At 43.1% G+C, this 24,469-nt stretch overlaps 1 protein-coding gene across 2 annotated transcripts in view; it reads right to left on the reverse strand.

Annotated features, from left to right (window-relative positions):
• The window catches only part of MGMT (O-6-methylguanine-DNA methyltransferase), a 123,798-nt gene extending 101,097 nt beyond the window's left edge, over positions 1-22,701 (reverse strand). The window contains exons 1-3 of one of the 2 annotated variants that reach the window (XM_085064589.1): positions 22,591-22,701; positions 15,307-15,350; positions 4,485-4,624 (exon numbers count right to left, since the gene is read on the reverse strand). In XM_085064589.1, the coding sequence (XP_084920715.1) occupies positions 4,485-4,624; positions 15,307-15,330 (164 nt within the window). In that variant the 5' untranslated portion in view covers positions 15,331-15,350; positions 22,591-22,701. The remainder of the gene's footprint in view (positions 1-4,484; positions 4,625-15,306; positions 15,351-22,590) is intronic. The other variant, XM_085064590.1, reaches the window with a different exon arrangement.
• Positions 22,702-24,469: the final 1,768 nt, after the last annotated feature.

Genomic DNA, 24,469 nt, shown 5'->3' on the forward strand with positions numbered 1-24,469 from the left:
CCAGCCTGAGGCTGTTCCCTCTCCTGCTGTCCCTGTTCCCTGGAGCACAGCCTGACCCCCCGGCTGTCCCCTCCTGGCAGCAGCTCTGCAGAGCCACAAGGTCCCCCTGAGCCTCCTTTGCTCCAGGCTGAGCTCCTTTCCAGCTCCCCCAGCCTCTCCTGGTGCTCCAGACCTTCCCAGCTCCATTCCCTGCCCTGTACAACCTTTCCCTGCTGCCACTCTCTTTACAGCTCATCCCAAATCCAGTAACTCCTCTACACCAACTATGTTCCCTGGCTCATTCAGGTTTATCCTGTACCATTTTAAATAGAAAACCTCTGTTGTTACACAATAATTTCAAGGAAGAACTGAAGGAGGAAGAGTGGAGCCTCTTCCAAGCCACACTGCCAATAATCCTCTATCCACATAAGTCACATCAGATGTTCCTGGTAAACCAGGAATCTATTCAAAGCAGCAGAGGAGTCACACACCTACCTCCTTCAGTGGGATTTTACTGTGCCCCTGAGCTCCACTAAGTTTCTTAGCCTTGGCGGATGCTCACTGGAAAAATAGGAGGAGTGGCACTCTCCCAAATGCCTCCCACTTGTGGCATCAAAGTGAGATATCACTCACAGTAAATTTTACAGTATGAGGAATGAAACAGTTAGCAAAGTTGACATTTAAACCATCACCACTGGCTATGATTAAATACCTCAGAGATGAACAGAGTGGTTCACACCTCTCCAAGTTATTGTTCTAGGCTCTTATCAGACTCCCTGCGCTGCTGCATCCACGCCTTTGCACACACTTGAGATTTTCCTTCACTCTCTAATAGCTGGAAACCTGCTTAAATGGAGATTCTGGAGAGTTTCTGATAATGTTACAGTGGCAGAGAGAGATTGACTGAAACCCTGGAGAACCTCTTGAACTGCAGAGTCACCCTAAAAGGTTTAGGCAGTTTAATAATGCAGGAAGGGCCAAACTGGCTCTGTGTTCCTCCTCCTGTGATCTCTCTCAGATGGAGGCAAATGAAACCCTAAAGAAAATTGCAAATAAGCTGCAGGGAGCACAGAGGGCAGATGGGATCACACTGCTTCTGAAGGGGTGGGAAGGGAAGTCTGGGTGTCCCTACAGCACCAGGCAAATGCAGGGTTTGACCATCCCAACAACAGGACAGCAAGTGAAGCTTCCATGTCACACACACTCATCAGGATGATGCTGTTCATCCCCCACGCTCAGCAGGGCAGGATTTTCCAACCACACACTGCAAGCTGCTTAGTTTCCCTCAAACCATGTTCCACTAGAGCCCTTTCACTAAAATCCTCTAATTCCCACAGTATTTCCTCTGTCCAGCACAGACAGCCCCTGTCCCATCCTGACCAGGCAGGGAGCTGGCAAAACCAGGGTGGTTTTCCTGAGGGAAAAGGCAATTCCTGAGAGAATCTCAGTGGGATCCCCTGCTCACCAGGGGGGTCATTTACTCCTCCACCTCTGGAACAAGACATGGCTTCTCAAAACAGAGTCACCCCAGTGTGGGAACACCACAGCTGAGAGTGGGACAAAAAAAAAATTAATCCTGATGCTCCAAAGCTGCTCAAGACCCTTAGAAGTACAATAACAGTAAAAGAAAGGGAGTTTTTCTTCTAGACATGAGTAAAAAGTGTTAAGCTTTTGCAATATTTCAGGCAGGAATGCTGGAGGAATATTGATCAGAACGAATCATTAGATTTGTATGTACTGAAAAAAAAATTACCACAACTGATATAGTACAAAAGAAATACACATATTATTATTATATATTGTAAAATAATAGAAATATTATGTAACTGTTCCTTATTTTATATATATATATATATATATAAAATATATATACAAGCTTATACACTTTTTTTTTTTTAAATATGAAGCTGAAGGTCTTAGATAAACTTGTCCAGATTAAGATGTCAATTCTTCAGGGATGTTCTGGGATCAGGGCATCCTAACCACAGAATCCCAGAGCAGTTTGGGATCCTTAAAGCCCATCCAGTCCCACCCTGAGCCCCTTCCACTGTCCCAGGATGCTCCAAGCCCCATCCAGTTTTTTTGCATCCAAATCATGGATTTCCAGAGCCTGGATAAAGATTTCTCCTCTCCAAACAGAAAGCATCCCACTGTGACGTGTCTGGACTTTTAAACCCCAGCAATTTCCCAAGGAGCAGAATAACCTCAGGTTATTACAATCAGTTTCATCTCATTAATAGATCAATTTCTTTCAAGCATACTGAAACCGGGTTTTACTTTGTTGCTTCTCCTTTTAGGCTCCATTATGGTGTGTGTTCTTAAGTTTTAAGGAGAGCCATCAGTGAGGAGGTTATAATCTCAGGTGATTAATTGCCCAGCGTTTTACAAGCTGTAAAATAGAGCGAGATCTCCACAAAGCGATTATGCCATTAACCAGCGGCTCTTATCAGATTTTCCTACAACTACCAGGTTTGTCTGACAGAGCGCGAGCCTTAAGTATTTATATATTTCAAAGGTTTACTTATTTTTGTTGTTAAAAAACCCTAAAATCTCTATTGATTGTTACATGCAATTCCACATGAGAAGTCCCAAGCACCGTGGAGCAGAATACCAATATTTATTACCAGACTCGTGCTCATTATGGTTCTCTCTGACAGGGGTCCATTAAAATCAATTTTTATGTTTCTTATGTTTTTTTTTTTTTTTCCCACCCAATGTTCTTGCCATGGCGTTTATTAGCCAGTTAGGAGAAACACCAGGCACTGCTTTGTTTGTATTTTATTCTGTCGAAAATAATGAGGCCAGATTTAACAACTATTCACTAGCGATGAGTAGGAGAGATTAAATGTTATACTTCAGCACAAACATTTACAGATGGCTTTAAAATTTTTAGAACGTTATCAGTGCTAAAGACAAAAGGAGGTCCTACCTTTCTTATTCAGATTTAAATTATTGAAGTAATCATAAAATACTCTTTTTGCCTTTAACTTCTGAGTTGCTCCTGAGTGACAGACCTTCTAATGGAACCATTTTTGCACATAAATCATGCAACCTGTGAGGTTAAAAGTAACCAAGATGCCACTAATGCCTGAAGATGAAGCAAAGTCAGCTCACCACTGAGAAAAGTGAAGATCAAGAACAGGGAAAAATGAAAAAATTAGGAAAATGATCTGACTTCTGCTTGAAGACCAAGATCAAGCTTCAACCACACAATGTGGCCACATTACAGGTGAGCATATCAGATGTTCTGGTAAATAAGAGCAGCATCCACCCCTAAAAGCAGCTCTGAGAGCCCCCAGATCCTTTCACTTGTGTTCTTCCACCCACTCACTGACATTTGCCCTTCACAGGGAGAAGATCCTCCAGGCAGATGCTGCTCGGCAGCCAAGGCAAGTTTCAGCTTTACCCTAAACACCCTTTATTTCCATTTCTCACCAGCAGAAACCCAGCACTTCAACCAGCACCTGAAGAAAGGGAAGCACTTATCTCCATACCACCAGAGTTGGCAAAACTGTGAAATTCAGAGAATTTTAACATGGGAGGCAAAACCATCTTTCAACCAGAACACACATTTATGCTTCACGTTCCTGATTGATTTGACACCCATTTCAGTTACATGTAGAATAAAACAGGAAAACAGAAAAGGGGACACCCCATAAATCCATGGAGAATTTCAGGAGCAAAGTCAGGATGAAAAAAAGACAATATTGAGAGAAGGAAGCCAAACCTGTTAGAGTCTTGCTGGTAACAGCATCGATGGAGCAGACTGTGGAAAAGTAGAACTTAATTACCAAACCCAGCTGAGAGACCAACCTTAGACAAGTCTGAGATAGTCTAACATGTCTTTGATTTTGGTAAAGAAATTTGGCACAGAAATTTAGGATCTAATTCTGAATTAATTCAGTGTTCCTTCTAAAAACAGCACGGAGCATTTTCTCACAAATAAGGAAAAATCAAAGATCTGAGCAGGACAGATGGACTCCAGCAGATTGAACACAACTTACAGTGAACAGGAAAATGCTCTGGTGCCTCCTCAAGCAGCTCTGTATTTGAGACATCACCTCCACTGCCAGGTGGGATCTGTTCTGAACTCTGGGAAAAACAACTAAAGCTCTCACAAGCACTACACAATAATTAAAACAATCAGTCAGTCCTGGTTCTACCTGTTGGAACTTAGATATAAATATATAAAAATGTAAAAATGGATGTAGGCCTGCAAGATTTGTGAGGTACACAAGGTTTTACCTCTCAGTGTGAAAAATTAGGGGGGGCAGGAGGTTCTCTCAAAATTTACATAGAAACACAGTTTATAATGTTTCTTTGATAATATTTCTGATGCAGCAGAGGAATTTATGCATTTTGGTGTCCTTAAGGCACTGCAGGCTCCTCCTGCCTTTCTCTGAGCTCCCAGTAGGACTGGCAAAAACAAGGGAGCTCTGAGATCCTCTGGGCAATCTCCTTCCTCCAGCACAAACACAAACAGGATCAATAGGACATGAACTCACCCACTTGGCAGCATGCTCATTTTGGGAAGTTTTATTTCATGTAAGCCTGTTTCACACCCAGATATCTCGATTTTTCCCACAGGGCTGAGCAGCACCACGTGTTTCTCCTTGCATGGAGATCCTCCCTGGTTGGAATTCACCTGTTGAAGAAGACAAAATCCTCTTTAATTGCATGAATCTTCACCAAGGAACAGACTTGAGCTGTTTTCAAAAGCAATTTGAAAAATGCAAGAAAACAGTGCATTTCAAGTTTCCTCAACTATGGCTTTCACTTTCAAAATTCCAACTTCAAATGATCCACCTTTAGAAGTCAGCACCTAAATCAAAGTCTCAAAAAAAACCCCATTAACTAGCAGCACAGTGATCCTCATAAAAATCTGAAATAGCAGCAGTTTCATGGCTGGTTTATCAGCTAAAATCCAATGTGTTCTGACACTTATTTAAAACAGGATTGTTGTGACAACAAAGTATATTCAGTGGTTTAGAGCAGCAGTGTTATGCAAATAACAGCTGCAACACAAATAGAGTATGTCTGCTGGAAAAGAAAACATATGAAAAAATCAATCATTCCTTAGGAAAAAGAAGCATATTTTTATTCCCATTGTTACCAGTCTGGTTTTACGATTACTGATAGGATGTAGTTGGAAACAGCTGCCAAGTATTTCTCAATATTGGACAAGACCAACAATAACAGACTCGTCAAATCCATCTTGGCTAAAAAAACCCACCCCAGGCTGGATGTTTGAGTTGTATTTACAGTTTGGTTGGCACTGCAGGAGGACAGAACACCACAAGTGTGTCCTCTGCAGCCACCCAGACACCAAACCTTTGGTCCAGACCACTGCCAGGACAAAAATCCTGTGCTCCAAAGAGCTCAGCTCATGTGAAACTGGGAAAAAAGTGACCAACCACTTGGTGTGAGGCAGCACAGGGCAACTCCATCAGCAAACACAGAATGAAAGATTCCTGAAACTGTTTGGAATGGAAGGAACCTTAAAGCCCATTTATTTCCACACCTTCCACTGTCCCAGGCTGCTCCAACCTGGCCTTGGACACTGCCAGGGATCCAGGGGCACCACAGCTGCTCTGGGAATTCCATCCCATTCCTCCCCACCACCCAGGGAACAATTCCTCCCCAATGTCCCATCCATCCCTTTCCCCTGGCAGTGGGAAGCCATTCCCTGTCTCCTGTCCCTCCAGCTGCAGGACTCTGCACTTGACCTGTGGAACTTCATGAGGTTTCTTGCAACACTGAGAGACCAACAAGGTGTCTTGGATTGATTTTTACTTCCCTGTGTCAAAGGCTAGGCTGGACAGGGCTTGGAGCAGCCTGGGACAGTGGAAGATGTCCCTGCCCATGGCAGGAGCTGGGCTGAGATGACCTTTAAGGTTCCTTCCAACCCAAACCATCCTGGGATTCCATGAATGACAGAGCAGGGGTGCAGCAGGAGCCAGGAAAGTCCATGCAGGATGACTTACAGCTGCCCACTGCTCACAGCTGGACAATAATTAGTTGTTTTCCAAATAAGAGAATCTTTTCAAATCCCATTATTAAGTGCTGTGGAATGAAGTCACATCTGTGAGTAATATAATCAGTGTGAGAGAGCAGAAAAACCATCAAGTTGACAGTTTTGCCTACCAGGGCAAAAGTAAACCTAAACCCCTGAATTTTGGGAAGCTCTTGCACAATTCCTCTATTTCAGACACAAAGCAACCAGAGCAACTCCACTCAGCTTGGAGAAGTTCAGGAACTGCAGCTTCCCTGTGGTTTATTTCCTTTGACTGCAATCCAAATTGCTAAATAATCCAATGTTTGGTGGCATCAAAACTCCAACAGCCTTTTTCCATGTTCCCTCTCCCTCCTCGAGGACATGGGTGAACTTTTTTTGGAGCAGCAGCTCATTGCAGAAGTCAGCAAACAAGCAGTGAAAGTTCACATATGTGGAAAAGCAGGGCACATTCTTCATGTTTATTGGTGTGACAGCCCTGAACCAGATGCACTGAACCTCTCACCATGTGCTCCATGACTCTAACAACTTTGGGATCAGCTTTTCCATCAGAACAAAACCCAAGCTGCAGGGAGAGCAGCAAACTATCAATAACCCTCTGAGCTCTCACCAAGTCAAACTGAGCTTTATGGATGAAACCTTGAGTGACTGCAACTCCTATTTGCTGTCTTGTTTATCATATTCATTGGGCAGCAATGTTTAGGAGGTTTATTTTTATGAAATGAAGCTGCAGGACATAAATCCACATCCATATGCAATAGGGTTGGGATGCTCCAGGGTGAAGGTCACTGAGAGATGTTTGGGATGGAACTGGATGTGCTTTAAGGTTCCTCACAACCCAAACATTCGTGATTCTGAGACAAATTTGCAGAATTTTGATCAGCTCCTGCAGGAACTCCACCTTCATTCTCCCCTTCCACTTTAATACCGACAAATCTGTGTTAAAATATCTTGGAACTTTGACTTTCGTTAGAAAAATATTGCACTTTTACAGAGGAAACATCTCCTGCCATCCTCTGGAGTTTTCCCACAGAAATAAAATCATAGATGCAGTATTTGTAAATCTACCTCACCAGACTGCCAAATACAGAAACCTGGGAGATTGTAATTTTAGTTCAATTTGTATTAACCATCTTTCACATGACAGCAAATAATTCAAGTATTTCTATGTTCTAACCCCCCTGAAACTTCACTGGACATTGGCCTGACATCCTGGAATCCAATTCATATCCATAACGATGAACAGAGACACAAAAAATGCAGAGAAATCTTGAGCATCAACAAGGTCTTAAAAAAAAAAAAAAATCCATAGCAAAGCATTTCCATGCTCCATGTTCTCCCAGAAAACAAGGAGTGTTTTCCAGAAAAGTCCAGAGAGCAAAGCCATGTTTTTCCTTTCAGCATTATGGAGCACTGAATCCTTCCCATCACAGCCCTATCTCTGATGGATCTTCCCTCCACAGCTTTTTCCATTTCCTCCACTCTGCTTTAACAATATAAACCCACCACACCATATCAAAATATTAACAATAATCCCCTCTGCATCTGATTTAGCAGGGGATTTCCATTAGGCTACAGCATGGAAGTCCTCAGGAATTTTTTATTTCCCCCCTCAAATATTTCTGAGAATCAAGGCAAAAATAACATATTCAGCTGGCAAATCGAATGTGGCCTCACACATCCTGCAATTGGATTTTTCTAAATCAAGAAAGTCCTGAATTAATCAGGGAGATGCCCCAGTTCCTCCAAAAAAGGGTTTCTTGATCTTTTTCAGATTAACACAAAGTGTTAATTGAGCTGTGAGTGGAAATGCAACCAACAGCAGGAAACTGCATTACAATTCTTTCCCCTATTTCCTTTCCTTTTTTCAGACCCCAAAATGGTTCTGTTTCCACCATTTCTAGCCAAGCCACTGCTGCCCATTTGGAAGTGCTGGATTTGGCTCTCCCACAGATGTGACACTGAAGATGTCACCAGGTGCCACAGCAGGTTTTCCACACAGCTCTGCTCCCATGCTGGGCTAGGAGGTAACCCCACACTGGCTTCAAACACTGAAAACGATTGCCAGAGGATCCCACATCACACAAATCATTGGGAGTTTTAGCCATAAAACCTGAATTTTGGAATGTATTTACCCAACAAGATCACTACTTGCAGGGTTTTCCCCTGGAGCTATCAATACCCACCCCACCTGAGGTGTGACCAAGCACCAACTGCTTCATTTGCTTCCCATTCTTCATGAATTTATCCCAAAAACTTCATCACTTCAAGCTTCAATGACGTTTGCATTAACAAATGAGCTACGACTGACAAACAGCTGCCCAGGTTTGATGGTGCCATGGGATATCAAGGACTCACCAACAGCAATTCCAGGAATTTGTTGAGTTTGAGGATGATCAATAAATGCCAGGGAAGCTGCTTTTTCATCCTAATTACAGGAAAAAGCCCACCAATCCTGACCTCTTAAAGAGTTCTTCTTTTGAGTATCACCGTGTTCTCAAATCTGCTTGCTATTGATTCAAGTTTTGAATTAAAACTCAATCAAAGCCTGAAATATTGGATTACTTCAGAGTTTGGCAATTTGCTGCTTCATCTCAGTCATTCTTCCTGATGCACTAAATTTTTGTCCTTCTCCTAACAAAATCCTTATCAAATCCCATCAGTCAAGGCAAAAATCCATCATAAACCAATGTTTGCAAGATGATGCAGTGTCAAAAAGCTTCTGCCACCCCACTGATGAGGCTGCCCATGCCATGGGCCAACCACCCAAGGATTTCACTGAATTATAGTTCTCTCGACATCTCCTTAATAGTTTAAAACTTCCTCTATTTGTTTTACTGGGTTCTGCCTGTTTATTTAAAAGGAAACAATCCATTGTGCATTAAGAATATGGGAAAAGATATTAATAGTAAAGGTAATGTATTTCTGCACATATAGTGCAGGGTGGAGGCTGATTTTCCAACCTTATGGGGCTTGTCTTAGAGGAAAAAGCCATTTTTTAGTGTTTCAAAGCACAGAAAGATTTAAGGACTGTGAATAGAGCACAGGATCCATGCAATCAGAACAATCTCACAATCTACTCCTGTTAATATCTTGATAAATCATCTGTATTTTCACCTTCCAAAAGCTACTGTTGCAAGAGAACAAAGGATTTGTGGGCTACAAATAATTTTACTGCTGAAATATATGGCTGTGGCTGCCCCTGGATCCCTGGAAGTGTGCAAGGCCAGGCTGGACAGGGCTTGGAGCAGCCTGGGATAGGGAAAAGTGTCCCTGTCCAGAGGAGGGGGTGAAATGGGATGAGTTTTAAGGTCTTTTCCAACCCAAACCATTCTGGGATGCTGTGAAAAGGATGCCCTGATCCAAACAGATCCCTGAAAGTTTGAAATATTCATCTGGACAGGTGAAGATGGGAGAAAGTTGTCCTGGAAGCCAGGGCAGGGCTTTTTGTCTCAAAAACCAAGGGATGGCTGCTGCCCTCTGCAACCCACAGGGAACTCTGAGCATCACTCATTCCTTAATGGAAAAACAACTTCTGAAGCAGGTAATGCACAGTCCCAGTATCACTACACTCAAACAGCACTCACGGCATCCTGCAAAACTGGCAGCCCAAGGAAAGCCAAGTCACTCACAGGTTTTAAATTAAGGCAAAAACTAATTTTTGAGGGGAAGAATGTGTTGTGTTCGTTGCTTAAATTCAGAAAGAGTCTTGAAACAAAACAACCCTCAGAGTAGCTAATCTGATGTAATTCTGTCAATATAACCTGCTAAAAAGTAAAATAACTTTAAAAATTATCTTTTATGTTCTAGGACACAGGTCCTTTATACCCTGCAGCAGGGTCCTGTGAACTCAACACCCACTGACCTGGGCACAACACACCTCTTCCCCTCCACAACCACTGATTCTGCTGCATCCAAAGCAAACTTCTAGCTTTCCAGAATCAAGCACTGGAGATGCAGGTCCAGTGCTTTATTCTGGATTTCCATCCTGGCTACAGGAGTAATAAACACCTCCCCAGCTGAGGAGCAGGGCTGAAATCCAGGTGAGGCTTTCAAACAAAAGCTGCACTGAAACACTGCAGTGCTCTGCTGGTGTCTCACTGCTTCTCTGAGTAAATCTAACCTGGTTAAGCCAAACCTGGAGCTTCAGAGGGCATGAAAACAAAACCTCCTCATTTCCTGGCATGAGGAGGTTTGGAAAGGAAATGTCAGACAGGCTGGAAGCAAATCCAGGGTTAGTTTGGGGTGATACAATTTCTTTACCCTCCGAAGAACTAATCCCATAAAAAATGTGAAGGTACAGAATCAAGCTGCATATTCTGAACATATACAAATACACACTGGCATATACACTCAAAATCAGTCCCCCTCTTCCCTTTTCCAAAGGCCCACTTCACACAAGCTCCCGAAAAACCAGGGGGATCTGTGTTCACATGGAGCAACATTTGCTTTCTACGGCATTTAAAAAGTCTTCGACGAGAGCAAACACGTAATTCTTTATTAAACAATCAAAGACAACAAAAGCAAGTTTCTGTTGTCCCATCGTATTATCCTGCTAATCCTCTTTGGATGGCAACCAAAAGCCCCCGAAATGCCAAGCTGGGGAAGTGTCTTTCCAAGCAGTGGTCGCCTCTGGCTCTTTGGCTGAGCCTTCAGCCGGTTGCTTTGGCAGAGGGAGCAACACAAATTCCCAGCATCCAGAGCTATCCCTGACTGCTTTATTTTACTGAAAGGGCACTTTTAGTGCAATAAACCCATTTCTCCTGCTCTGGAAGGGGCAGGTGGGTTGCTCCTCCTGCATTCCAGACTCAACAAGTGCAGTTTGACTCCATCTCCTGCTCATGCCAAGGCTGGATTGGAGCCGTCAGCAGGTATTTGAACAGCAGAGCCCAGAGGGCTGTTCCAACAGCAATGCTGATGGATTATTTCCTCCAATACTTCTCCAAAAACAAGTAAACACATCCTGCATCTTTCCCCAGCTACTACTTACACCAGAAATTTAAATGGGATGCAAGCATAGCAGCCACGTGGCACTTAAACCATAGACAACAAAATAAACCATACATGTATCAATCGGGATATTGATATCATTTTATATCAATTGCACAGAGCAAAGATTAACACTTGATGATCTTTGAGGTGTTTTCCAACCCAAACAATGCTCTGCTTCTATTTACACACAGCACAGAAGTAGGATGACATTAGAAAGTGTGGTGTTAATTAGTTCATTAATTACTGCTCATGGTGGGGACACAGTTATTCAGGGTATCTCATCAAACTGGGGGCTGCCAAGGAGATTATAATTACTTAGATTCCAGTTGGGTAAGAAATGGAGCACCAAGAGGAGGGAAAGTGGACAGGACAGAGCCAAATTTTCCTGCAATAATCAAATTATAGCAACAAGTGAGTGCACATCATTAGTGGGTGCCTGCAAATCCCACCAGGAGCCACCCCAAAAACCACATTTCTGGTGTAACTCCCAAGGTGTGTGGGAGAACATTGTCCCCCTTATCCTACCAAAGGGATTAAGTCTCTCTGCTCTTCATTTTTCAATCTGGAAATCCTACGGCAGAAGATTCAATTAGAAGCACTAAAAAGCAACATCATACTTGGCTGACTCATTCAATATTTTAACATTCAGTCAGAGTGAATAAAACACTGATTTTTTTATACTTAGAATATATATTTAAAAAAAAATAAGGAATTGGCTTCCAAACAATTGAAGAAACAAATGTACTAAAGAATCAAAAATAAAGAATATTTTCTCTAAGAATTAAAGGGACCCCAAAATTACTAGGTTGGGTTTTAACAACTCCCTTTCAACTCAGGATGTTCCTTGATTCTATGAAGCCTCATGGAAAGCAGAAGTCATGGTGCAGTCATCTCAATTTTCCAGATGTGTTCATCACTTCAAGAATTCAATTTAAGATATTAGTTATAGATCAAGTTATCTATATATAATTGCAATTCCCTCCAGTCGTTTTTCCAGCTCTGGGCCGCTCAGGACAAGAAGGACATGGATGGGCTGGAGGTGTCCAGAGAAGGGAATGGAGCTGGGAAGGGCTGGAGAATCCTGAGGGAGCTGGAAAGGAGCTCAGCCTGGAGCAAAGGGGATCAGGGGGACCTTGTGGCTCTGCACAGCTGTGACAGGAGGGGACAGCCGGGGGGTCAGGCTGTGCTCCAGGGAACAGGGACAGCAGGAGAGGGAACAGCCTCAGGCTGGGCAGGGAGGGGCAGAGTGGGCAGCAGCAGGAATTTCTCCATGGAAAGGGATTGGAATTGCCCAGGGAGGTTTGGAGTGGCAAACCCTGCAGGTGTCCAGGGAATTCCTGGCTGTGGCACTGAGTGCTCTGGGCTGGGGACAAGGTGGCCATTGGGCACAGCTTGGACTCGATGTGCTGGGAGGGATTTCCCAACCTCAGGGATTCTGAGATTTGAGGATCTACTCCTTAAAAACCATGGAGCTGCTTGCTATAAAAGTGTGTTTACACTCTGCCATAACAGGCTGTACTTTGAGGCACAGAGAAATACAGAATTAACTGCCCAAATCAGCACCTGAAATAAATGCACACACACAGTGAGAATGCAGTGCTTGGCTCCTACAGGCTCAGCTTGGATGTAAATACATGGGAACTACTCCAGAGCAAGGAAAACAGATGAAATTTTAATCAAATGAGCCTCCTATCAGGTTCAGGGGAACTGAAAATGGGCTAAAAATGAAGAAAAAAAAAAAAACAAACAGCAGAAGAATGACTTTAATATTGGGTAACATTTCAAGTTTTTATCACCTAAATCCACAAAATTCCTGATCTGCTCCTGCCTGTCTTTTCTGCAGAGCTGGAGTCAGGACCAGCTAAATAAAAGATAATGCAACTAGGCATAACACAATAAAAGATATTACCTTCCCAATGCATTATTGCTGCCAATTATAAGAATCACTTCAACTTAATTTCAAAGGCACAATCACCCTCAACTGTAACAGTCTCTTTTTTAAATTTCAAACAGTATTACATTAAGGCAATAACTCACCTTCCAGCTATAATATCAGTCTCCCTTATTGCAAAAATACATTTCATAAATACTTCTCATCGACAAGTCAAGCTAATTCAGGTTAATTTTATTGTATTTTGGTGCTATCTCACATTTGTGTGCAATTACCTTTATCATTTTATTGCCGTGCCAGAAAGTAATCAGAACAATTATTTGAAAAAGGAGGGGTATAAATTCTAAATCACACTTGCTGGCATTTTTGATAAAATAGCAGCTTTATCTCAGGAAGTGGCAGGGACATGGGATAAATCATGCATCAGTCAAGTGTAGCTGACCCCCAAGTGCATTGCACAATATCAGGAGTGCTTCAAAAGAAACTTTCCTGTATAATCCATCATTCTTTATAATACCAAAATAGCTCTACCTGAAGAGTAGGAGCTGGAGAATAATAACAAAATAAATCTAAGCAATATGAACAAAACCATTAATAGTGCTCCTTAAGCTGAAGGAGAGTCAGGAAGCTGAGTTGTGTGTGAGGAAAGAATTTCCCTGAAATTTCTGAAGTGAGCAGAGCAGCAAAGCATGTATTATGAATTCACTGAAAATACAAAATACAGGAAAATAAATACACACAAAAGAGGTGTTGAAAAGACATATAAAAACACAAGACTGTAGTCTTGGCACACACATCTGGATTTTCCTACAGTTATCCATCCCTGCTCAATTCAGGATTGGGGTTTCACTCTTAACAGAGCAAAGCTGTGGGGTTAGTACAAGAACCTATTTATGAAATTCAAATATAAGAACTACAAAAAATCCAGAGAGGAACAGAACGACATTTAGAATTTTCTGATGAAATCTAAAAATTGCCACACTGTCATGAGAACACCAAAACCCCCCAAAATTCCTAAATCTGGAGATATCCTGAGCTCTGGTCACTGCAACAGGACCAGGGATGGAGTGGGAGACACAGACAGTGATTATGGAAAATTCCCACGTCTGCTGCTTTCCTGCTTTCCCAAAGCAGTTCTCAGCAACCTGCTTAAAAACTGTTCAGCACATTGCATGGGTGATAATTGATTCCTGCACAGCCCAGGGCCAGGCACACACTGGGCTGTGCTCAGAGTCACACTGCAAACTCATCCCACACTCCAAACAGCCCCAAAATCACCAACTGCATCAACACAGCAATATTTCAGATGCAGCCAGAGTGGAGGGAAGTGTCTGCTGAGTCCCCACAGTGGAGTTGGAGAGTTTTACCTCAAACCTTCTGTCTTCCCACATATCAAAAGGGGAAAACTCCCCTAACAGCTCAAGCTGCACCTTTCAACTCCGCGTGAGAGTGGAGGAAATGAAAAGGTTAGATAATAAATTATTAGTTTCATGTCACTTGCCAGCTATATCACACCTAGCCTGGAATGAGAGGGAAACAGGGATTCTTCCTACCAAGTATTTCTCTGCTGAAAGGTGTTTGCAACTGCAAGATGCATAAATGTGACTAAAGAGATGATTGTTCAAAAGAAAAAAAGTGAAGCAAGGATTTATTTACCCGGATTTCTTCCTCAACCATTCTGTTTTAAAAAACAAAACCGATTTTCTTTTGTAGAAAAGAGGTAAACAACACAAAGCAGCAAAAGGCTCCTTTTCTAAGCCACATGACATTATGTAAAGCAGATTAAAACCACAAGAGATGCCACTATTAAGACATTTAGAGCAGTGATAGAAGTTGCCAACAGGAATAGTTAGGAATGCAGGTGTGATTGTACCAGAAATGTTTTCCTAGAGGAGCATCACTAATGTTACAAAAATAGATATTCCACACACAGAAAAAAAAAGTATTTGTGTCTTCAAAGTTCATTTCAACTATTTCAGGGAGAGAGTTATAGACTAAAAATGTGTTGATGCCCTTCGTTCAGCAGTGTAAATTGTCTGAATATTTGGATCAACATCCATGTTTCCTTATTTTCCTATAAAATCACTGACCTACACAGAACTGAAGCATCAAGCCTCAAAATTAAGCCTTTTTTTCAGGGAGGTGTTTATTCTTAGGGAATGGAAACAGCAGCAGAACTGAGCAAGTAGCTTTGTCCTGTTATTTATGCTCTCTGGCAGATGGATACGTGCTGGGGAAAGGTCCACTGATGCCTGTTACCAACCATGACAGAGCTACAGAGATTTACAATGCAGCATCAATCTTGTCAACTGGATTCCTAATCCTGACTGCTGGGCACTGGGGAAAAAACAAACTATGTTACGTGAACTCTTTTGTAATGCTGGACTTCCAGTGGACACCTCCATGCAAAGGGATTTCACTGGAAACTTACTTTTGGAATGAGTCTTGACGCCATCGTGGAGGAAAAGGCTCTACCTGGAAGGGAAAGAAAAAATCCCAGTTAGGTTTATTAAATTTGAATTCCACAGGAAGAACTGAATATCCATAGTTCCACTTCTCCTATAACCACCTCTGTATCAGTTTTTAAATGAGCTCTAAGTTTCAGTACTCAGAATTTCCAAAGGGAGTTTGTTTTTTTTTTACAAACAACATGGAATTTTAATGTTAAGTCACCCACTTGTCATGAGTCAAACAAAAAAATCAACAGATGGCACACTGAAGAGCTCTTCCACAACAAGCACTGCACAGCTCTGATATTTGGAATAAGAATGTCTCAAAAGATAAAAGTATTAATTGAATAATGTTTTATAGGCTGTCATGTACTTCTAAGTGACTGAGTAAAATAAAGAGCCTTTTGTAATTTAGGAAATGCCACATTTTAAGGCATGAAAGGGATTTTAAAGCAAGGGATTGTGGTATACTCTGGGTTTCAAAGCACAGATTTCACACCACTGAGTACCTAAAACATTTTAACTTCAATTATTATAATTCTAGCCTTTAACATTATTTATATAATTAAGGAACACAACTTGTTCCTCTCTGCTCTCCCCGTGGAAATAAAAGATATTTCCTATTTCTTTGGCATTTAGCTCCCTCTCTATTGTTTTTTTAGAGCCACCTAGCTGAGATAACTCTGTCTTGGAGAGATGTGGTACAAACACTGTATTTTTTAAAATCAGGGAGGTGATGTGCCAAAGCTCAGTTCAGAATCCTGACTCCCAGCCAGCCTCAATGGGAACTGCTGCATTTCAGTGGAACTCACTACTCCATGGGCAGGGATAGCTGTATCCACTCCAGGAATGATAAATCTCTTGAAAACTAAATTGTAGGAACATCCCAGGCTCTCCCAAACCTCTCCAACACAGCAAGATTTGAAGTCCAAGGCACTGACAGAACACACAGCCACTTCCCAACCACTCAAATGCAAAGGGCAGCATTTAATCTTAATATTGCATCTTAAATTAGCTTCAGTGTTTAAAATTAAGCTGAATAATTAGTATTTTAACTATAGTAACAAGGCAGGCATTGCAAAGAGAGCTCACTGCATTTTTAAATGCAGGTCAGGCAGATGAGCAAGCTAATAATATTACTTAAAATACCTGTGATAGAGCTAAAAATAAAACAGCAATTTATTTCTATTATCAGTTCAGAGTTTTGTCTTTCTAAGCACCCAGCCACACTCAGTTTTCTTAGATTTTCCTGAAGAGTAAAGCTGAAATTTTTAACTCAATAATCAGATTTATCCAGAAGCTCATTTCAAGGCCTGGTTGAGCTCACCCAAGAAGGCTTTCCTTGGGTGACAAGAATTTGGGCAAAATCAGTAGTATCCAAACCACGGTGGTTAGAAGAGCTATGGCCTGAAGCCATACTGAGGAAAACCATCCAAAACCCTTGGAAAGTCCAAGAGTGAAGGTAAAGGTCAAGAAAAGCCAGAGGTGACATCAAAAATAGATCCTTAAAGGGCAGGAAATTCTTCAGCCATGTTTTGCTGATGATCTAGAACAGAAGTCCTTGGGCTCTGAGATCCTTCCCTGCTTTTTCCCCCACAGGACTGCAGCCTGACGAGTACATGAGATGGCAGTAAGAACTCAGATTAATAAAAAGTATTTTTTTTTCTCAGTTCATCAACTTTTAAAGACTAAAGGAAGATTCTCCTTGAAGGATAAGTCCTTGGGATCCTCAACAGAACACTCTGGTTCAGCACTAAAATTAAAAACCAGCCATTACACCAAGTGGCTGTATGAACAAAATTCCATATGAAAACATTTAAAGTACATTAGATTTTTGGTCAAGATGAAAGCCTGGGAAAAAAAAAAAAATCCAGCAATCTATTCTAATTGGGTTCCCATGGTAACTGTACAATTGGGTTTTTCAGTATAACATCCCAAAGGCCCAATGCACACTTGTAAAATATACTTCAAACAGCCGGAATTGTTTTTACATTACAGCACTCCCAGGAAGATCAATTACTATACATCCCCACCCTAACTATTAGTGGCAGGAGATGTTAACACTATTGGCCATATTAACATAAGTCATGTAAAAAACCCCACATATCACCATCATTATATAAAACTAATTACACACTTCAGATTCATCAAACACGTTCCGAGTAATAAACCAATACCAGCCTTGTCACCAGATCATGTTTACTGAATGTAAGAAATCAACCCCAAATATATGCCAAGCCATTTTTGCTTCTCATATTGATCCCAAGGATAAACAGAATCAATCATTAATAATTACATTATAAGATGACCCAGAGGGTTAATCATATTCTTAGAAAGTCTCGCAGTGGAATCAAATGTAATGGCACAAAATGGCAAGTGAGAAGCATTTAAATCCAGGGCCAGGTGCATTAACAATAATATAAAATAAGCTGCATTAAACTCATGCCATCATGAGAATAGTACTATTGGTGTGTTTTAAAAAAATAATAAAACAAACATATTTAACTCCTGTGGGAGGGTGGGGAGGCCCTGGGATAGAATTCCCAGAGAAGCTGTGGCTGCCCCTGGATCCCTGGCAGTGTCCAAGGCCAGGCTGGACAGGGCTTGGAGCAGCCTGGGACAGTGGAAGGTGTGGGATCAGATGGTCTTTAAGGCCCTTCCAACCCAAACCATTCTAGGATTCTATGATTTATTTTAAAACTTTGCTTCAGATGAAGCACTTTAACTTGTTGGGTCTCAATTTTACTTTCTTATATCACAGCCTGCCCATAGACCCAGTTTTATTTCCATCTCACTGCCTAAACCTCAAAAGGAAATGATGATCCAGGCCCATTAAGCTGCATTCAAAACCAATTAATTCCTTTATATTCCAAAAAAAAACTACCAAAAACCCCAACACCAACAACTGTTGGAGCTTGAATAAACTCCATCAACCAGAAACCTTCGTATTTCATGAAGTCAGCCAAGAACAAGAGGTATTTCTGGGGATTTTACTTTTCCCCCACACTCTTCTCACTATGTCACATCTTCTCATCCTTAAATGCAGCTGAGCCTGGAGAAGGGAATATGAAGTTGTGGGATTTGTTTCTGCAGGACATGGGTGACAGCAGAAGTGTCCTGTCAGGCTCATGCTGCCCATGCACTACCACATGCTGAACATTATGTGCAACAGAAAAATTAATCTTTTAACAGGGCCTTAAGTATACTTTAGGTGTTTATTAAAAAGTGTAACTAATTAACAGACCTTCTGCACACTTGGATGTACAAACAAGCCAAGATAACAGCGTTGTTTGCCTTGTGCTGACTGATCTAAAGCACTCAGATCATTTCAGTATTCCTGATGATGACTGTGCAGCAGCAGCACTGACAAGGCAGCACTAATTTTTGCTATCTGCTCCTGCAGGGTTACCTGGAGGGACTTAAATCTGCACGTGGAGCATGGAGATGGCAGCATTCAGACAACAAAACAACTCTGACTCCAGAGGGCTGTAGTAATTTATCTATTAAAATACTGATTTCATTAATCTGCACTAAAAGGCGGCATTTGTATAAAAATGAAAAGCTAAAATGTACCCATCAGACCAAAACTCAAATTATTCTTTATTCCCCTCTGCCAGGCTGCTCAAGACTCCAGGCCCTTGGTCAATGCTGCTATTTTAACTCCCATTCACTCAAAAACCAGGGAAGTCAGAACCTTTGTTTCTATGAACTCCCCTCTTCTTCTTTGCAATTAAAGGTGACTTTTTCAGGGATTTTTAATCACCTTCAGAACCTCTGCTGCATCAGAGAGAATTTCAGCTGCACGTCCAAGTTCTAAAAGTGACTTGAGAAGATACCTGAAATGATCTGTATCATTTAATCTGGCCCAATATAAGCTGACAGCAGATAGTCCTGACAGCCATCAGGACATGGCACTTTAGCTCTGCCGATAGAAAATACTAAATAAGGAAGCAACTCAAAGAAGGATTACTAAAAAGCATCAAAACAGTGACATATTCCAAACAACTTTTACAATTACTCAACTTCATTAAAATCCAAAGCCACACAAGCTTTCCTGACATTCAAATACATTTTAAGCAGCTCAGTATTAAAACTGCATTTTGCATTTACGAAAAGTACTCCAACACAGGTTTGGTTTTATAGTTTGATTGTTGCTCCAGCTGTGTTTAATTTCATGCTGGGCCAAACACACCCGTGCAGGGTGATATGTCAGAAATACAGGTGACTACATTCAATAGGTTGTTTTTTTTTTCTGTTAGGAAGATTTTACCAATGATACCTTCAGATAAATTAGCACCACTACCAGCCAGTAACATTCCCAACTATCGGCAGAGGGAGGAAATTCAGGTCTGGAATTCTGCTGTAAGGACACCAAACCTTTCACTTCTTCATTACACCATTAATCACGTTAAAATTCCCAAACCCACCCCAAACACATGCTGAAACCTGCCACTACCTCAAAGATCCCAAACCTCCCGAAATTAAAACTTTATCCTTCGTTTTCCCATTAGTTCCATTCTCCTCGCCGCTCCAGCTATCTTATGAACGCTGGGTAAACGAGCGAATTGCACAATCCGTCAATAAAATAAACGTATTTTCAACTCCTGTCCAGATGACTCAAGTTGTCAGTAAAAACTGCCACCAGCGCTGCGCTTGCAGAAAAATGTCCATAAATGCATTATTGCGACTGGCAGATCGATGTCCATAATAAAAACAAATAGAGTTAACAAGTGCTGGCTCCTCCGAGTTATGCCACGGCTGGGATGTGTATCCAGCTTCCCTGACAACTTCTGGGAGCATGCAGAGCAGGGAGAGGCACATGCTGACTGCTCCGGCACGACAAACACATAGCATCCTAATGCAGGACAGCTCTGGAGTGTGAGAGGGAATGTCAATGCCTGCAGGATGGATTTAGAAGTTTCACGGGTTTAGAATTTGACACGGGAGCAGAGCCCCTGCTTGAAAACTGAGCCACCTGTCCTTCATCCTACTGGGAAGGGATTGTTCCCTGGGAGGGTGCGGAGGGATGGGATGGAATTCCCAGAGCTGTGGTGCCCCTGGATCCCTGGCAGTGTCCAAGGCCAGGCTGGACATTGGGGCTTGGAGCAGCCTGGGACAGTGGAAGGTGTCCCTGCCATGGCACTGGATGAGCTTTAAAGTCCCTTCCACCCCAAACCATTCTCTGATATTGTTCTATGAAATACAAAATGAGAGAGGTTAACAACTATCACAATCAGAAAGGCTTTTCCTCTCAGGAATTAAGTGCACTCTAGGTCAGTTATGTCCCAGGCAGAACAGCTGACTGCTCTGGAGGCTGCTGTTTAACACCACCCCAAACACATCTCCAGCTCCAGTTAACTCCCACTAAACTCTTTCAGCACCAACACCTGAAGGACCACCCTGCTGATACCACCCTGCAGCCATCCCAGGCCAGGATGTCACCAGGGGTGGAGGACAAGGCTGACAAGGAATTATGCACTGCCAGACCAGCCAGCACCCTCAGGGTTAATTCACAAGCATTCACTGTTCTCACTCCTCCAAAACCGTAATTGTATGGAGAAAAAAAACACTACAGAAACAGACATCCATGCCTTTGACATGTTCTCCTTTGGATTTTTGGCTACTTCTTCTGGGTGTTTCCCCTGTCAGTTTAACCAGAATTGCTCAGGTGCTGCCTTTCCACCTTTCCCACACTTCCCAGAAAAAAGTTCCTGCTTTTCCTACCCAAGACCTTAACTCAGCCACTCAGGTCAACCCCAGGAATCCTCCCAAAGGGCAGGAGCTTCTCCTCCAGGCTCTGATGGCCTCAGTGATGCCTTTACCTGATCCTCCACACACGTGAAGCATTAAACAGTGGTGACAAGTTAATTACAGAGTTATCAAGAGGTAAAGTAGCCACAGTAACACAAGTTGCACTCTAACTACAACAGTTTCCTATAGAGCTTCTGTTCAGCTGCTGGAGTAATTGGTGTAATTAACTTGTCATGGGCTGGAACGCAGATAGCTAAAGCCACCTCATGAGCTCACACAGCCACATCTTTTTCCTGCTCTAACTAGAAGCTTTTGGTAGAACTGCCAATATTCGGGACGTTTCTGCTTGAAAACAAAGCAAACAAAACTTTTACTACAAAAAAACTGCAGCACAGACTGACAACTTTCACATGAAAATTAGGTTTTTAGAAGTTTCCTGAATCGAAGGGGTGGGTTTTGCCCCAGAAAGAATGAGCCCACATCCCCAGTCTCAGTCCCCAGTGCAACACGGAGACAGGCAGTGCTTGGAGGCCAAAACCTTCATGTTCCCAAAGGATATCTGTCATCCGACAGATCCTCCAGATGCCCCTTGAGCAGGGCGAGCACAAGCCTGGACACTAAAAGTAGCTGAGAAATCTCTGTCCCAGCATCAGTGCAGTGCTCCAGTATATCAAACTGAGATTTTTCAAAGTGAAGCACCGCAGAGACTTCACCTCACCACTCAGTAAGAGCTCCACTCTGCCAAAATAACATACACACCACCAACAAGAAGGTTTATTGGGGAGGGGCAAATAAATTAAATAGCTCTTTACATTTACCATGCTTTAAAAGCTGCATGCAGTTACAATATTGTAATTATTTTAAAACACCTGCAGAGCTTGGCCTTCTTATCAGTGGCAAAAGGATGTTTTTGTCTTAATATTAATTTGCTATGCATTACAGAGTGGGTGAGGCTGGGAGAACCACGGTGGGTGATGTGATTCCAATCGATCCCCCTGCTCCAGCAGGGTGATCCCCAAGCACATGGCGCAGGGCTGTGCCCGCATGGCTCTGGAATATTCCCACTCAGGACACCCCAGAGAGCTGCTGGGCAGTGATTCCGGTGCACTCGGTGCTTATTGCTCAGAGCACCGCCACCCATCAACCCAGCCGCCCTGCCGCACCCACAGCCCCGCAGGAGGGACAGGATGGCCCTCGGGAAACCCTCCCGGAGCGATTATTGCGCTGCATTCCCACGGACACCCTGCCCTGACCCCGGCCCGCGGCCATCCAGCCCCCTCCCGGCGGTACTGCAAGGCAAACCAGCCCATTTGGGAGTCCCGCAGCCCCAGCGGGCCGCGCCGCCCCAGGGAGCGAGGGCCGAGCATCCCGCCGGGCCCGCTCCCTGCATCGCCCTGCCTCTCCCTGCCAGCCACGGCGCTCCCTGGCTGTCCCTGGATGTCCCTGGCGGTGTCTGGCTGTCCCTGGAGCTCTGGGGCTGTCCCTGGATGTCCCTACGGTCCCTCTGCCCGCACCTGCCCGCGATCGCTCCGCACAGGCCGCGCTGCCGGGGCGGGGCTGGGGCTGCCCGGAAGCCGCAGCGGGCGGGGAAGGGGAAGAGGCAGAGCCGGGCAGCTCCGGGAGCGATCTGGGCAGGTTCAGGAGCTCCGGAGGGATGCAGGAAGAGTCCTGTTCCCCGCTTGTAAAGCCGGGGCGGAGGGGAATCGCCCCCGATGGAGCCCGCTGAGCTGCCCGGCTTGCGGCCCGCGCGGCTAGGCCGCGGAACACGCGTGGGAAAACGCGGATTTCTGTAAAAATCCATCCCGAAACAGCGATCTGTGCGCGCTGACACTGCTGGGGGTGTTCAGGTGAAGAAGAGGAGGATCCAGGGAGACCTCAGAGCCCTTCCAGTGCCTAAAGGGACTCCAGGGGAGCTGCAGAGGGACTGGGGACAAGGGATGGAGGGACAGGACAAGGGGGAACAGCTTAAAACTGAAAGTGGGCAGATTTAGATGGGATATTAGGGAAGAAATTCTCCTTGTGAGGGTGGGGAGGGCTGGGATGGAATTCCCAGAGAAGCTGTGGTGCCCCTGGATCCCTGGCAGTGTCCAAGGCCAGGCTGGACATTGGGATTGGAGCAGCCTGGGACAGTGGAAGGTGTCCCTGCCATGGCTGGGGTGGCACTGGGTGGGATTAATGTCCTTTCCAACCCAAACCAGTCTGGGATTTGCAAAGTTTTGGGTAATAAGGGGAACAGGGAATTACAGAAGCATTTGGTAAATATAATTCCTAAAAGAGGAGACATCGAGGAGATGAGGAGTGAAATGGCAGAGGAAAGTGAAGTTACAGTGAGGTTTATTTGAAGTAATAAAAATCAAAAGAACAGGAGATGAAATGCCAGTAAAGTTTGCAGCAAGACTAATTTTCAAGCTGGAGAATCTTTCAGTCTGAATCTGAGTTACATCAGCAAAAATTTTATGAGTTTTTCTGTATCATTCAAACTATCACAAAATGGAGGAATCCATGTGGGAAGGATGAGAACCAATATTTAAAAAGTTAGTGCAGAATTGTGGAAATCCTTGTTTTTCATGGGGAAATATGTAAATAAATATGGAATTAACAGCAATGAGGTAGTGCCTGTGTGTTAAATCTGATTCTAAAAAAAAATAAAATACATACAAAATACAGTCCAAGGTGCAGAAGGTTCCCCAATACAGTTGAAAATAGTTGCACTGGAGCAACTGACAATTACTGATGAGAAAATGAAGCTTTTCCCTAGTTCTAATGAAGTTTGGTTTAATGGTCAATTAAAATGTGCTGCCACTTTGGGCAATGGCTTATCTGAGATTGATCTCATTTCTAAATAAAAAATCATAAGCTCTGTACTGGATGGGATACCCTAGAAATAGTTATTCTAAACTGCCTGGAATATTCTTTCTGTCCTGATATCCTTGTCAGAAAAGTAGCCAGTGCCTAAAACTTTATTATAAGTGGAAACTTCCCCAAAAATACATATTAATCTTCTCTGCCTCCTCTCCCAAGGTGATCTCCTTATTGCCTGGAGCATGAAAATTGATTATCTTTAATATGATTTTAGTTTGCATTATAACAGGCTTGAATAGGGAATGTAAAATAGCCAGCTTTTCTTAAATGCTACCATCTTGGGCTTTGGCAGTGGATCCACAAGTTGGGTGTTTGCACTATAAAGGAAAGTTCTCTGCGCTGTTTCAAACTTTGCTGCATTGGAACTTGATTAAGTGTCGCATATTCCTGTTTATAAATGAGGTAAAAAAGGTGCTTCTGACCAGTGTTCTCCCTGCCCTCGGAATTATGAACATTTTATTCAAGTCTCTAACCCTTCTGCCTGCCAGATTTGGGTCTTTGTTACTTCAAGTCTCGTTTCAACCGCTGAAC

The sequence above is a fragment of the Lichenostomus cassidix genome, chromosome 6 (assembly GCF_008360975.1).
Source record: "Lichenostomus cassidix isolate B80296 chromosome 6, HeHo_3.0, whole genome shotgun sequence".
Lineage (NCBI taxonomy): Eukaryota > Metazoa > Chordata > Aves > Passeriformes > Meliphagidae > Lichenostomus > Lichenostomus cassidix.